This window comes from Mauremys reevesii, linkage group 15 (genome assembly GCF_016161935.1).
Source record: "Mauremys reevesii isolate NIE-2019 linkage group 15, ASM1616193v1, whole genome shotgun sequence".
Classification (NCBI taxonomy): Eukaryota; Metazoa; Chordata; order Testudines; family Geoemydidae; genus Mauremys; species Mauremys reevesii.
The window spans coordinates 17,914,099-17,930,594 of NC_052637.1; the positions used below are offsets into that span (position 1 = coordinate 17,914,099).

Consider the following 16,496-nt stretch of genomic DNA (forward strand, 5'->3'; position numbering starts at 1 on the left):
ATGTCAGCTCAAACCCCCCTTCTCCAGCATCCAGGTTCTTACCACCACCTGCTGCCCCCAACACCTGTACGTTCACCTACCAGCCCTGAGAACTACGACCCTTACCCTCTGCACTCAACCCCCATCACCATGCAGCATTTTCATCCTGAAGTGCAGCAGTCATTGCACAGCACTCCAGGCAGGACATATTCAAACCTCTGACTGTACAGTTCACCAACCCACCCCCCTGCCCTTTTACTTACTTTCTTTTCAATAAATGATTTCTTGGCTTTTAAAACAGTTTTTATTATTGCAGAAAGTGAAAGATACCATACCCCAAGGAAAAAACAGGCACTGCAAATAATTGTAACCACTGCACTTCACTCCCGTGCAAGGCAGCAAACATTACTGTTGGCTTTCAGCCTCAAATTCCTCCCTCAAAGCATCCCTAATCCGCAGGGATGCTGCTTTCCCCCAAGTCTAGCTTCCCATAAAGAGATCTCCAGCGGCCCTTTAAACGGCAGAAAGCACACTCCACAGTCATTCGGCAACAGCTCAGCCTGTAGTTGAACCGGTCCTTGCTCCTGTCAAGCTTCCCTGTATACGGTTTCATGAGCCAAGGCATTAACGGGTAAGTGGGGTCTCCAAGGATCACAATGGGCATTTCAATGTCCCCTACTGTGATCTTCCGGTCTGGGAAAAATGTCCCGTCTTGCAGCTTCCTGAACAGGCCACTGTTCTGGAAGATTCGTGCATCATGCACCTTTCCAGGCCAGCCTGTGTAAATGTCAATGAAACGCCCACGGTGATCCACAAGCGCCTGCAGAACCATAGAGAAATACCTCTTCCGATTAATGTACTCGGATGCCAGGTGGGGTGGTGCCCGAATAGGAATATGCATCCCATCTATCGCCCCTCCACAGTTAGGGAAACCCATTTGTGCAAAGCCATCCACAATGTCCTGCACGTTCCCCAGAGTCATGGTTCTTCTTAGCAGGATGCGATTAATGGCCCTGCAAACTTGCATCAACACGATTCCAACAGTAGACTTTCCCACTCCAAACTGGTTCCAGACCGATCGGTAGCTGTCTGGAGTTGCCAGCTTCCAGATTGCAATAGCCACCCGCTTCTCCACCGTCAGGGCAGCTCTCAATCTCGTGTCCTTGCGCCACAGGGTGGGGGCAAGCTCAGCACACAGTCCCATGAAAGTGGCTTTTCTCATCCGAAAGTTCTGCAGCCACTGCTCGTCATCCCAGACTTCCATGACAATGTGATCCCACCACTCACTGCTTGTTTCCCGAGCCCAAAAGCAGCGTTGCACAGTGCTGAGCATTTCTGTTACTGCCACAAGCAATTTAGTGTCACACGAGTCAGGCGACTCGATATCATCGTCGGACTCCTCACTGTCACTTTGGAGCTGAAGGAATAGCTCGACTGCCAAACGTGATGTGCTGGCGACACTCATCAGCAAAGTCCTCAGCAGCTCGGGGTCCATTTCCCACAGAAATCACGCTTCACAGAGACTCACAATGGCGCCAAACGTGAACGGAAAAACTGTGACTGCTGGGATGTGAAGCGATGCACCACGTTGGGACAGGAAGTGGAATGACCCGCACTCTTCCGTCCCCTTCCCACAACTCACAGCGCCAAAATGGGATGAGGTGCTCTGTGGGATAGCTGCCCACAATGCACCTCTCCCAACAGCGCTGCAAATGCTGCAAATGTGGCCACACTGCAGCGCTGGTAGCTGTCAGTGTGGCCACACTGCAGCGCTGTCCCTACACAGCTGTACGAAGACAGCTTTAACTCCCAGCGCTGCACATCTGTAAGTGTAGCCATGCCCTAAGTGAATTCAATGGGACCAGAAAGACAAGTTAAAAAAACATGTTAAAAAAAATTTGGGATGCATCTGGACATGCCTGATTTTTCCCTTTTAAAACCTGCATCACCATGTGGTCGTGTTCTGGTAAATCACCCGTATATAATTTTAAAATGTGATCAAGAGGTAACCTTTTACTACATTTCTTTAAAAATATATATACTACGATATCCCCCCCAGGCACATTCTTCTCCCCCGCCCCCCTTAGTGGTCCTTTCCTGCAGCTCCCAGGTGTTAGCACCACAACTCCTGGGAGGTGCAGGGAGCAGCTGCTGCTTTAGCTCTGTGGGGAGAGGCAGCAGCAAAAGCATAGACTCTCCCTGCAGCTCTCAGCTGTTTTGCTGCTGCCTCTACCCAGGGTCACAGCTTGCAACTGGCCAGTCCCAGGAGCTGTCTCACAGGGAGAGGACCCAGCCAGCAAATCCTGGCAGAAATCTGGGACGGCATGTGACACCCCTGCTCCCAATGAGTCGCCTCTGCCCACAGGCTACCGGTAGGGAGATGTGTGTCCCTGGTGAAACACAATATTATTAGAGTTACCATTTTAAAAAGTCATGTTAGCTTTAGGAATGAAGTTACTGACTGGGGGAAATCTGTGGGAATTGAAAAACTTGTCTGGTCCATGTTTTGGTAGTAAAGGGGCCAGACAGTGTTCCCTGGGTAAGTTGTGGGGGGTATTAACAATAAGCCCCAAGGGTCTTCCAGACATAAATCCTTTAGGAGCAGGTCGCTGAGAAAAATATCTAAAAAAGAAGCATCCTCTGATAAAATGTGCGTTAAATGCACAGTGTTCAAAATCCAATAGAGTCAGGCCTCGTCTACACTAGGAGTTTATGTCGAATTTAGCAGCGTTAATTCGACTTAACCGTGCACCTGTCCACACCAGGAAGCTAATTAGTTCGACCTAGAGGGCTCTTTAGTTCGAATTCTGTACTCCTCCCCAACGAGGGGAGTAGCGCTAAATTCGACATGGCTATGTCAAATTAGGCTATGTGTGGACGGAAATCGACCTTAGTAGCTCCGGGAGCTATCCCACAGTGCACCACTCTGTTGACGCTCTGGACAGCAGTCCGAGCTTGGATGTTCTGACCAGCCACACAGGAAATGCCCAGGGAAAATTTGACACGCTCCGGTGCCTTGTGGATGTTCTGCAGGACTGCAGGCAGGAGGACAGAGCCCCCCTGCACTGTATCTGCAACCGCCCTCCCCCGCCACAAAGTCCCAAACCCCCCTCACCCAAAGTAACAAGAAGGAGGGGCAACAGGGGCCGTGAAAACTGTCACTGCACCCCTGCAGAGTGCACAAATACAAGAAGGCTCTCATTCCCTAAATGTTGAGAAGTCCTTCCCTTCCTGGCTCACCCAAGCCCCAATCCCAGTTTCATCCCCTAACTGTGTAGTTGATTATTAAAAGTAGTTTGCTGTTAATTACTATTTCCATCAAGTTTTTCTACAGAAGACTGTCTGTGAAGGGGAGGGGGAAAGGGGGTTGTTAATTGCATAGGACAGTCACCTTTACCAGGGTACAGACACAGGGGCAGGATCAACAGCAGGTCACACACACAGTGCAGTCAGTAGGCACCCTGGTCAGTCTGGGAGGTGTTTTCCATGTTCTGTGTGGGTGTGGGGTATGTGACTTTGTGGCATGGGAGGGCGGTTACAGAACTTATGCAGTGGTCCTTGTCCCGGACCACAGAGCCACGCAGCAGGGGAATCTGTAACCGTCCTCCCCCGCCACAAGGTCACGTAGCCCCCGCACACAGAGTCCCGAAAAGGAGGGATGGCAGGCTCCGTTGAAACAACCAGTCCGGCACTGCAGACCGCTCTAGGAGCAGGAGCCTATCATTCCTCGAGTGTAGAAGCGGTGTTAACATTACTGCACACCCTACCCACCACAGTCTGCGTTCCTGTTTCAACCCTTTAATGCGAATTCATTAATAAAGAAAACGTTAATTAACAATGTTCCATTAACTTTATTTTTAAACTTGTGTTGGAAGGGGGGAAATGTGGTGAACGGGGTATGTAACCGCAGAAGAAAGTCAACAGTAACTGAAGCAGGGGCAGGTTCAGCTTCTCTGTAAAGAAACTGAACAGTCACAGGTTACCCTGCTCCCTGAGGAACCTAGCTTTCAAAGCCTCCCGGATGCACAGCGCTTCCCGCTGGGCTCTTCTAATTGCACGGCTGTCTGGCTGAGTGTAATCAGCAGCCAGGCGATTTGCCTCAACCTCCCATCCCGCCATAAAGGTCTCCCCCTTGCTCTCACAGAGATTGTGGAGCACACAGCAAGCTGCAATAACAATGGGGATATTGGTTTTGCTGAGATCCGAGCGAGTTGAAAGCACATTGAATGATGACAGTTACCCAAGACCACCCTCCACACATTTTCCCCCCCAGCATGCATTGTGGGGAAATCCCAGAATTCAAATGGGCAGCGGGGACTGCGGGAACTGTGGGATAGCTTCCCACAGTGCACCACTTCCAATGTCGACGCTTGCCCCGTTAGTGTGGACTCACAAAGTCGAATTAGTATCCTTAGTGTGGACACACAAATTCGACTTTGTAAGGTCGATTCCACAAATTCGAATTAAGTTAAATCAAACTAATCTGGTAGTGTAGACATACCCTCAGATAGGATGTTCCTTCTGTGTTAAACTTGAGCACATTATCAGAAACCCCATACACTGTCATACTAACTGTAGAGGGCAGTGCTGGGGCAAAACAAATTACTCTCAGGTTTCCAGTTTCAATGAGAGAATAATGATCTGTGCATTCCCGGTCTGGGGTCAGGTTACAGGTCTACAGCATGTAAGCCTGAGCAAATTCACCACGATCAATCAAGCATGCTCAGTCTGTCACATCTTTCCCAGTTGCCTGCGTGAGATCCATGTACTCCCTCATGCATTTCCATTTCTCAAAATCAGGTTGTAGAGGTTTAACTTGCACCTGCTTGCCATCCACATATAAGGCCACAAAATTAATGTCATAACGTTTAAAGTTGAAAGTGCTGTTAACGTAACTACTACTGAAGGCAGCGTGATCTATAAAGCCAATAACAAACTGTTTGGTAACTGCCCCCGAAAGGTTTTCCTGGTTACTGACGTGACTGAAGGTGTTTAGTATTCCAGCTGCATCATGCCCACCCAGTCCACATGGTACTTCGCGTTGGTGGTTGTTACAGCCTCTGCGTGGCCCACACAAACCCCTGAGTAACTTTCACCTGTTTCACAAAACGGGACACTGAAATAATGTGCACTTTATAATTCCGAGTGGCATTCCCACTCAGCAGGCAAAAAGTTTCTTTGCTGCACATAAGTTTAATTTTTGAAGTCCATGTCCTTCAGCAGCAATTTTTCTTGAAAAAATAAATCACTGTGTAAAGGTCCCAGCAAATCCAGCTTTCTGCTGATGGCTGTTAGGTCAGCCCTGAGTATAAAACCGGTTACCCACACTGTCCAAAACAGTGCTATTGTGGGCCCCTGTTGTCTCTCTCTGAAACATGCCTGTGGAAACGTGCGTAGCTAGGGTATGATTGCTGTAGTTCAGAATCAATTCAATCTAGATTCTGTAAGGGTAACAATTGTTGCTCTGGCTGATAAGACAGCCACCTAAACTGACATCCAGCTGGTTAAAAAGGGTGGTGATGGGGTAATTTGTTAGAGTGACGTGGCATCTTTGTTAGTGTCTGCCCCATCTTCTTTCAGAACCTGGCGGCACAGGTACAGCAATGTGCTGTGAGGTCTAGGTAATGAGCCCCAGGCCTCAAAATAAAATAAAAAAATTCTAGAGGGGGAATCACAGTTAAGGCAGCCAAAGGTGACACCTTGGCATAAAAGCTATTCTCAATGCTGGTTTGAGCAGGGCTATTCGAAACAGATCCAATTCTGATTTGGGACAATTCTTCAGAATTGCCATGAATGAAAGCCATTTTGTGTTTTAAAATACATCCCTTTTACCATGGGTGATGCTCTGCTTCCTCTTCTTAGGGAGTCTTTTAGGCTTATGGCTGCATCATCTTTTAACAGCTTTTATTTTCTTTTTTATATTGCCGGGAGACCCTGTACATGGAAGGCTTGATGCCGCTCTTTTGCTCCTAATCACCGCAAGACCAGAACCTTCCTGTTTTATGTGCATGCCCACTTCATTCATAACAGCGCTAGACACACAATTTACATCTTTGGTTGTCATTTTAACAGCTATTTTCATGTGGGGCTTACTGATTTCTAGACCCTTTCTCAAAATTGTTACTGTTTTTCTAAAAGACTGTGGAACATCCTTCCTAAACCATCCTCACACATAGCTGGTAATACAGGATAACCCAGCAAGGCATAACCAGCCTTGTAATCGTTGCTATACAGAGAGGGGTCCCCCTAATTTTGTGTAGTCAACATCCTTTAACTTTCCTGAGGAAAGCCGACTGCTTCAGAGGAGCATGTGGATCGGACAGAGACTTCTCTTAGAGAAAAGTCTATTGATAGAGATTCTCTAGGTTATAGTCAGGAGCAGAGGATGGAAGAGGATAATGTAAGGGCCAGATCAGATGAAAGACATTCACATAAAGAATTGGACACATCAGAAATGGCAGACAAATAAACAGTGACAAGTTTTTAAAGTGCTTGTACACAAATGCTAGAAGTCTAAATAATAAGGTGGGTGAACTAGAGTGCCTCGTGATAAAGGAGGATATTGATATAATAGGCATCACAGAAACCTGGTGGAGTGGGGACAATCAATGGGACACAATCATTCTGGGGTACAAAATATATCGGAAGGACAGAACAGGTGGGGTGGGGAGTGGCACTATATGTGAAAGAAAATGTAGAATCAAATGAAGTAAAAATCTTAAGTGAATCCACATGTTCCACAGAATCTCTATGAATAGTAATTTCATACTCTAATAAGAATATAACATTAGGGATCTATTATCGACCACCTGACCAGGACAGTGATAGTGATGATGAAATGCTAAGAAAAATTAGAGAGGCTATCAAAATTAAGAACTCAATAATAGTGGGGGATTTCCATATTGACTAGGAACATGTCACCTCAGGACGAAATGCAGACACAAAATTTCTCAATACTTTAAATGACTGCTTCTTGGAGCAGCTGGTAAGGGAACCCACAAGGGGAGAGGCAACTCTAGATTTAGTCCTGAGTGAAACATAAGAGCTGGTCTAAGATGTAACTATAACAGGACTGCTTGAAAATAGTGACCATAATATAACAACGTTTAACATTCCTGTGGTAGGAAGAACATCTCAACAGCCCAACACCGTGGCATTTATTTTTAAAAAGGGGAACTATGCAAAAATGAGGGGATTAGTTAAACAGAAATTAAAAGGTACAGTGACTAAAGTAAAATCTCTGCAAGCTGCATGGGCACTTTTTAAAGACACAATAATAGAGGCCCAACTTAAATGTATACCCCAAATTAAGAAACACAGCAAAAAAACTAAAAAAGTGCCATCCATGGCTTAACAACCATGTAAAAGAAGCAGTGAGAGATAAAAAGACTTCCTTTAAAAACTGGAAGTCAAATCCTAGTGAGGTAAATAGAAAGAGGCATAAACACTGCCAACTTAAGTGTAAAAATGTAATAAGAAAAGCTAAAGAGGAGATTGAAGAACGGCTAGCCAAACCTCAAAAGGTAATAAAATGTTTTTTAAGTACATCAGAAGCAGGAAGCCTGCTAAACAACTGGTGGGGCCCATTGATGATCGAGATACAAATGGAGCGCTTAAAGACGATAAAGTCATTGCGGAGAAACTAAATAGATTCCTTACTTCAGCCTTCACGGCTGAGAATGTTAGGGAGATTCCCAAACCTGAGCCAGCTTTTGTAGGTGACAAATCTGAGGAACTGTCACAGTTTGAAGTGTCACGAGAGAAGGTTTTGGAATCAATTGATAAACTCAACATTAACAAGTCACCGGGACCAGATGGCATTCACCCAAGAGTTCTGAAAGAACTCAAATGTGACGTTGCGGAACTATTAACTAGGGTTTGTAACCTGTCCTTTAAATCGGCCTCTGTACCTAACAACTGGAAGATAGCTAATGTAACGCCAATATTTAAAAGAGCTCTAGAGGTGATCCCGGCAATTACAGACCAGTAAGTCTAACGTCGGTACCGGGCAAATTAGTCAAAACAATAGTAAAGAATAAAATTGTCAGACACATAGAAGAACATAAATTGTTGGGCAAAAGTCAACATGGTTTCTGTAAAGGGAAATCGTGTCTTACTAATCTATTAGAGTTCTTTGAAGGGGTCAACAAACATGTGGACAAGGGGGACCCAGTGGACATAGTGTACTTAGATTTCCAGAAAGCCTTTGACAAGGTCCCTCACCAAAGGCTCTTATGTAAATTAAGTTGTCATGGGATAAGAGGGAAGGTCCTTTCATGGATTGAGAACTGGTTAAAAGACAGGGAACAAAGGGTAGGAATTAATGGTAAATTCTCAGAATGGAGACGGGTAACTAGTGGTTTTCCCCAAGGGTCAGTCCTAGGACCAATCCTATTCAACTCATTCATAAATGATCTGGAGAAAGGGGTAAAAAGTGAGGTGGCAAAGTTTGCAGATGATACTAAACTGCTCAAGATAGTTAAGACCAAAGCTGAATGAAGAACTTCAAAAAGATCTCACAAAATTAAGTGATTGGGCAACAAATGGCAAATGAAATGTAATGTGGATAAATGTAAAGTAATGCACATTGGAAAAAATAACCCCAACTATACATACAATATGATGGGAGCTAATTTAGCTACAACAAATCAGGAAAAAGATCTTGGAGTCATCATGGATAATTCTCTGAAGATGTCCATGCAGTGTGCAGAGGCGGTCAAAAAAGCAAACAGGATGTTAGGAATCATTAAAAAGGGGATAGAGAATAAGAAGGAGAATATATTATTGCCCTTATATAAATCCATGGTACGCCCACATCTTGAATACTGCTTACAGATGTGGTCTCCTCATTTCAAAAAAGATATACTGGCACTAGAAAAGGTTTGGAGAAGGGCAACTAAAATGATTAGGGGTTTGGAACGGGTCCCATGTGAGGGGAGATTAAAAAGGCTAGGACTTTTCAGCCTGGAAAAGAGGAGACTAAAGGGGAATATGATAGAGGCATATAAAATCATGAGTGATGTGGAGAAAGTACATAAGGAAAAGTTATTTACTTATTCCCATAATACAAGAACTAGGGGTCACCAAATGAAATTAATAGGCAGCAGGTTTAAAACAAATAAAAGGAAGTTCTTCTTGATGCAGTGCAGTCAACTTGTAGAACTCCTTATCTGAGGAGGTTGTGAAGACTAGGACTATAACAGCGTTTAAAAGAGAACTGGATAGATTCATTGAGGTTAAGTCCATTAATGGCTATTAGCCAGAATGGGTAAGGAATGGTGTCCCTAGCTTCTGTTTGTTTGTCGGAGGGTGTAGATGGATGGCAGGAGAGAGATCACTTGATCATTACCTATTAGGTTCACTCTCTCTGGGGCACCTGGCTTTGGCCACTGTCGGTAGACAGGATATCGGGCTCGATGGACCTTTGGTCTGACCCGGTACGGCTGTTCTTATGTTCTTACGGGTGCACATGCAGTTTAATGATCACCTTCCCAAAACAAAATCAAATGTGTTTATTCCAGTCTGTCTTTATTTCAGTAGGGATGGTTCTGATGTGCTGCTTACCAATGGAAAGTTAATGGGATTTGTCACCCATAATAGTGATACATTTGTTGGTGCTGTCATGGCTAGGAACACAGCACAGCACCGGAAGAGAGCAGTCCCCCACTAACTGATGTTCTACTATATCCGTGTACATATATGAAGAATTAACCCCCCACCACCACTCTAATGTCAACAGGGTGAGGGGCTATCATGCAAGAATACTCCCAATCCTATCACCAATCCCCCTCTCCCCACCCCCGGCGTGGGAAAAAAACACCTTTTCTTCATTTGCTTTTAACCAAGTCCTTCTGGTCACTGCTTCATCACTTGGGATCACTGTTAATAGTTTTGTTGATGTTCTCTAATAAATGCTGGGTATTTTAATAATAGGCTGGTAGTACCAGCTCTTTTATTACAAATGGTAAAGCAAAAGAAATTATGGTCCATAAGTGACCATAATGAATTTCTGATAAAGCAACATCCCAATTAGTTTAAGAACAGCATACTGGGTCAAATCAGACCAATGGTCCGCCTAGCCCAGTACCCTGTCTTCAGAAAGTAGCCAGTGCCAGGTGCCCCAAAGGGAATGAACATAACAGGTAATCATCAAGTGATCCCCTGTCGCCCATTCCCAGCTTCTGGCAAACAGAGGCTAGGGACATCATCACTGCCCATCCTAGCTAATAGTCATTGATGGACCTGTCCTTCATGAACTGATCTAGTTCTTTTTTGAACCAGGTTATACTCTTGGCCTTCACAAAATCCTCTGGCAATGAGTTCCACAGGTGACTCTGCACTGTATGAAGTACTTTCTTTTGTTTGTTTTAAACCTATTGCTTATTAAATCGCCTATTAAATCATATTTAAAGTATAAAGCTAGAAACAGTATTTTGAGGAAAGGTCCCCACAGGCGCATTTCTAGGTAAGATGACATAAAACCCACCTTCAGTCAGTTTCCTCCTTATCACAGGTCTTGAACTTGAGACATTTTGACCGAATTGTTAAATTTTCTAGGTCACCTTTCCATTTCACCAGAAAATACTTGTTTCTCCTGTGCCTTTTCTTTGATAGAATCTTTTCTATTTTGTAAACACAGGCCTGGCTAATGTTTACTTTTTGTAATTCTTCAGGGCAAAAAGAGCCTGCAACTTCCTTTTCTCCGTAATCTTTTAATGTGTACAGTTTGCTTCCCTTATGATGAAACACCCAACACAAATATTTCATTGGTAGACATTTGATATCCCTTTTTAAAAGCTCCTTTTAATTTAGAAACCTTATGGGATCTCTTTTCTGAAAAAGAAAGTGTGGCACCTTTAGTTTAAAGCTATTCCCATAAATCATTTCTGACAGGCTCAGAGTTAGTATGGGTAATATCAATCAGTTCTGATAACTTCAGTTGTAACTGTGCTTGAAGGCCTGTAGGACACATTGATGTATGAAAAGGTGCCATGGGCATTAAAATACCTCCATGTCTTTGATTTTAAACTTCTCCATGACCCTCACCTTGACTTTATTATTGGTAAAAAAATCATGTACACCTTGGTGTTTTAACAAAGTCTTTAAAGCTTTGTTAAAAATAGATAAGGAAAAGAGTTCTTAAAATTCTGAGGCACCCAACCTTGGCTGAAAAGAGCTTCATCATTACTTAAGGCTACCACCCCGTTCTATTTAGCCAAAATATCTATCAGTGTTAACATTTATTTATGACTATCATTGAGGTTCAAGTTGGGAATCACAATGATCAAATGAGCCTGCCATTATGCATCCACATCAGACACAACCATTTTATTTCTTTTAAACTTGATTCTTGCTGGCTTGTGCTGTATGTGAGTATCTTGGTCTACAAGCCAAGATGCAATCTGCTTTCTGCTCAGAGTTTTACCAAATTTATTAGCAGCCTGAAACAAGGGGCGGGGAGGGGGGCGAAATCACACCTCCAAAATTCCCAACCTCCCTGGGAAATACATTTTCTTTTAAAAGCCTGTGACATTCTGGGTATGTGTCCCAGACCTGAGGAAGAGCTCTGTGTAGCTCAAAAGCTTGTCTCTCTCACCAACAGAAGTTGGCCCAATAATAGACATTACCTCACGCACCTTGCCTCTTTACCAAGCCCGTCTTTTCTGACTCCAAGACTTAAGAATATGTAAGAAAACACTAACAAAAAAATACAGAGCAAGGAATCATATTTTACATTAGATTCTTAAACGCAGTTATATACAGTCAAGTGAAGCAACTATGCACAGCCGGTAACATCTTTCTATTTAAGATTAGTTTTGTAGCACCTTGAACATCCGCTATGTTCTTGTTTCTGAAAGAAAAAATGTGTACATCTTCATCAATATTCAGTTGTATTCTTTTTGACCCCTTAGGGAGAAGTTTTGTCATGCAAGAAGTTTTATAAGCTTTTTTTAACAACCCTCTGACATATCATCAGGCCAGTTTTCACTGGCACATTATTTCCAATGCCTGCCAGCAGTTACAATCTGCTGAAGCTTCTACCTCCCTTATCATTTTAACAACTTCAGTTACAGTTTGAGTGGTCAAGTTAAGCTCCTTTAGTTTGTAGCCTGTGGCCATAATTATATTTAAGAGCCATGCCATATTCAATTTAGAAGAAATGCATCTGACCTGGTGAAACATTTCTGTACACCCTCAAAGGATACAATTATGGCTGTGTGAGTGGGTTCATCTATCACACAGGCTTCACAGTTATCAAAGAGCTGACCTTTAAGGGGTGGTAATTGGCGTTGCCTACAACAGCCCTAACAATATCAGTCAGAATACCTTCTTTACAGCTCGGTTGGTCAGTCCCCTTACTTTGCTATAGGCTTTTTAAGTCTCTTTTTTGCAAAAGCAGCATGTGCATATCAGATTTATTCTTCCAGAAGGCTGGTTCTCTTTATCCAACTAATCCACTAAAGATGTCTGTCAAAAGCAGAGAAAATACTAGGTTTTTAATTCTTTGTTGCTGTAATTTACAAATTAAAAAGGCAAAAATTTTAACTACCTAGATCATCCCCTCTTCTGTTTCTGAAATGTCATCATTCCTAATGACCATGCTGTTGAGCACTGTCTTCTCTCTATGATCCCTGTTACTATGAACAAACATATAAATGTATTTAAACCCTTATAATTTTGCATTAATTTCTTGTAAAATGCCATAAGAGGTCTTACCTCATCTTGCAATTCTGGCTCAGATTGCTCTGCTTCTGATGGCAACTCGCTACATAACTAAGCTGGAATCATACAGGATTACAGCCAGGGTATCTGTCAAAAACAACAAAAAGCATATTTTAAAGGTACAACTGCAATTTCTTTTTCAGAAGCTGTGTAAAAACTTCCAGTTGTTTTACCATGATGATATTGCCATTTGACAAGCAATCGTCAGTTACTGCCTGACTGTTGGCCTCACCATCCTCCAACGATACCATGGCCACCACCATGTATACAGGCTCTTCTTCCTCCCAAAAAGCATAAATATATTTAGCCTCTTATAATTTTGCAGCAATTTATCATAAAATAATACAGGCCATCTCACCTCAGACCTTAAATCTGCCTGCATCATAGTCAGCAACAAATGCCTCTGCATCCTATCTTGACGTACTTTTACATTTTTTGCCTTATTTACAACAGGTGATGGCCCCATAGAGTCTCCCTGGTTCTTTGGTTCGATTTCTGGATAGAACGCGGGGTTCAGTATTGGTGATGCCTCTTCAGGGAAATAAGTGTAGGCAGGTTGTCTCTTCTGAACACATGCAGGTGCTCCCAGAGGCAATTTGAGCTTCTTGGCATCTGTAGGCATCTTGTAATAGGCCATGATTGGAACCTACAGGTTCCCAGTTTAAATTCCCTTGCTTGGAGTTTTCCAAATGATCCAGTCCTCAGGAGGCCATTCCTGACTGGCTCAACAAAAGTGATTTAAACAGTGCAATAGAGAATAGCCATGCCCCACCATTATGGCCCATTATGATTGGTTCAGGGAAATGCATTCATTTTAATATTCTATGATACATGGAAATAATATCTTCTAATTGGCTCAGCCTTGAGCCTCGCTTGTCTGAGGCTGCTGTCCTGGAATTACTGGCATTTGATTAGTGACCGCCCTTGGGGTGAGGTGTTTTTATCTTTCTTGCTTTTTTAAACACTCTCACACACTTTGTAATAATTGTCTTCATTTTCTCTCCCTGCCATTTGGTCAGAGAGCAGCATTTTCCTTTCTTGCTGTTTTACAACTCTCTCTTTTTGTCCACTTTATTTTCCTCTCTCCTTCTTCCTTGTTTCCCCTTTTCATGTAACTAACTCTCTCTCTCACACACACACATTTTCTGATAATCCACTTTATATTCTCTTGGTCTTTCTTTCCCCCCCTTATTTCTGAATATTAGCCCTCTCTGTTTTTCTACAGTCACATTTCCATGTAACTAACTCTCTCTGAGATAATCTGCTTTATTTCATAAATTATTTAAAAATGACAATGCTTCTTTATGCTGCTGGCCTATTGAAATGAATTTAACAACAGCTTTAAATGTAAATAAAGAAACCCACAAAGTGCTATTTATACATTTAGTCCTGATGCATCTTCCCCCGCCCTTCCCCCCAAAATGACCACCAGGTCAAAAGTGTACATGTCCAAAAATGAATCTGAGCTGAGACATAAAGCAGAAAGGGGGCATGGTGTACGATGAGTAAAGATATAGATTTTACACTATTTAGCTTCCCTGCGTTCAGGTTAAATGTAAACCAGCCTGAATAAGTTGACTGGCAGAAATGAGTGGTTGGTTTGGGGTTTTTGTTCATTAGTTTTTTTTATATCTCCGGGGCTCAAGGAAACAGGACACTAGTGTAAATAAATAAGACTGCTGTAAAGGTCCCAGAGTTCACTGTCAAATTCTCCTCCCAACTGGAGCAGCCCTCAGTCCCTGAACTTTGACTATCTGCTCAGGTCAAAAGGAGAACCATTGTCTTGTATGAAAATCTACTGGCTCCGTGGATACGGTGAAAGTGGTGGATGTGATATACCTTGACTTTAGCAAAGCTTTTGATACCATCTCCCACAGTATTTTAATTTGCTGTCAAGAAAAGTATGGATTGGATAAATGGACTAGAAGATGGACAGAAAGCTGGCTAGATCATCTGGCTCAGCGGGTAGTGATCAATGGCTCAATATCTAATTGGCAGTTCGTATCAAGCGGAGTGCCCCCGGGGTCAGTCATAGGGCCAGTTTTGTTCAACATCTTTATTAATGATCTGGATGATGGGATTAATTGCACCCTCAGCAAGTTTGCAGATGACACTAAACTGGGGGGAGAGACAGATAACACTAGAGGGTAGAGATAGGGTCCAGAGTGACCTAGAGAAATTGGAGAACTGGGCCAAAAGAAATCTGATGAGGTTCAACAAGGACAAGTGCAGAGTCCTGCACTTAGGAACGAAGAATCCCATGCACCGCTAAAGGCTGGGAACTGACTGGTTAAACAGCAGTTCTGCAGAAAAGGACCTGGGAATTACAGTGGATGAGAAGCTGGATAGGAGTCAGCAGTGTGCCCTTGTTGCCAAGGCCAACAGCATACTGGGCTGCAAGGCCACACGTTGGGGGGGGGGGGGGGAAGTGGGGCAATTTGCCCCGGGCCCCATAGGGGCCCTGTGAGCCCTGGTCCGGGTCTTCGGTGGCATTTTGGCAGCGGGGGGGCCTTCAGTGCTGCCGAAGACACTGAGCAACTGAAGGGCCCCCCGCTGCCGAAATGCTGCCGAAGACCCGGACCGCCGCTGGTGAGTACAAGCGCGGCAGCTGCCCCGCTTTGCCCCAAGCCCCCTGAATCCTCTGGGTAGCCCTGCTGGGCTGCATTAGCAGAAGCATTGCCAGCAGATTGAAGGAAGTAATTATTCCTCTCTATTCAGCACTGGTGAGGCCACTCTTGGAGTATTGCATTCAGTTTTGGTCCCCCCACTACAGAAGGGATGGGGACAAATTAGAGAGAGTCCAGCGTAGGGCAACAAAAATAATTATGGGACTGGGGCACATGACTTAGGAGGAGAGGCTGAGGAAACTAGGGCTATTTAGTCTGCAGAAGAGAAGAATGAGGTGGGATTTGATAGCATCCTTCAAATACCTGAAGTGGGGGGTTCCAAAGAGGATGGAGCTAGGCTGTTCTCAGTGGTGGCAGATGACAGAACAAGAAGCAATGGTCTCAAGTTGCAGTGGGGGAGGTCTAGGTTGGATACTAGGAAACACTATTTCAGTAGAAGGGTGGTGAAGCACTGGAATGGGTTACCTAGGGAGGTGGTGGAGTCAGGGCCAGCTCTAACATTTTTGCCGCTCCAAGCAAAAAAAAAAAAGTGCGCTGCCCTGCCCCCGCGAGCGCCCCCCCCAGCGCCACGTCGCGCCGCCCAAGTCCCCACGCCCTCCCCCAGCGCCGCATCGCGCCGCCCACGGCCCCGCGCCCCCCCCAGCACCACGCCGCCCAAGTCCCTGCGCCCCCCCAGCACCACGCCGCCCAAGTCCCTGTGCCCCCCCCAGCACCACGCCGCCCAAGTCCCTGCGCCCCCCAAGTCCCGCGCCCCAGCGCCACCTGGCCAAACCAAAAACAACAAAAACAAACCCCGATCGCCGCCCCCTCCCAAGGTGCCGCCCCAAGCACGTGCTTGGTAGGCTGGTGCCTGGAGCTGGCCCTGGGTGGAGTCTCCATCCTTAGAGTTTTTAAGGCCCGGCTTCACAAAGCCTTGGCTGGGATGATTTAGGTGGTGTTGGTCCTGCTTTAAGCAGGGGATTAGACTATAGGACTTCCTGAGATCTCTTCCAACCCTAATATTCTATGCAATCCCTCTCAAAGGCAATTTTTGCTAAATATACACATATAATATTGACAACCTGAAGAATTCAAATTCAACGCTGAAGAATTATGATTGTTAAAAAAATACATTTGGGATTCTTTTATTTATCTTTTTGATGCTGACCCTTTATGGGGCACTAGCTT

The 16,496-nt window shown here is 44.4% G+C and overlaps 1 protein-coding gene across 16 annotated transcripts in view; it reads right to left on the minus strand.

The window, feature by feature from the left end:
* LOC120383253 (zinc finger protein 501-like) overlaps window positions 1-16,496 on the minus strand; it is a 56,201-nt gene that overhangs the window by 13,660 nt on the left and 26,045 nt on the right. For 7 of the 16 annotated variants that reach the window (XM_039501131.1, XM_039501132.1, XM_039501128.1 and 4 more), the window contains one exon: window positions 12,697-12,789. The exons of 1 other annotated variant lie outside the window; for it this stretch is intronic. In XM_039501131.1, coding sequence (XP_039357065.1) covers window positions 12,697-12,701 — 5 coding nt within the window. In that variant the 5' untranslated portion in view covers window positions 12,702-12,789. 8 more of the 16 variants (XR_005588386.1, XR_005588383.1, XR_005588384.1 and 5 more) reach the window with 5 other exon arrangements.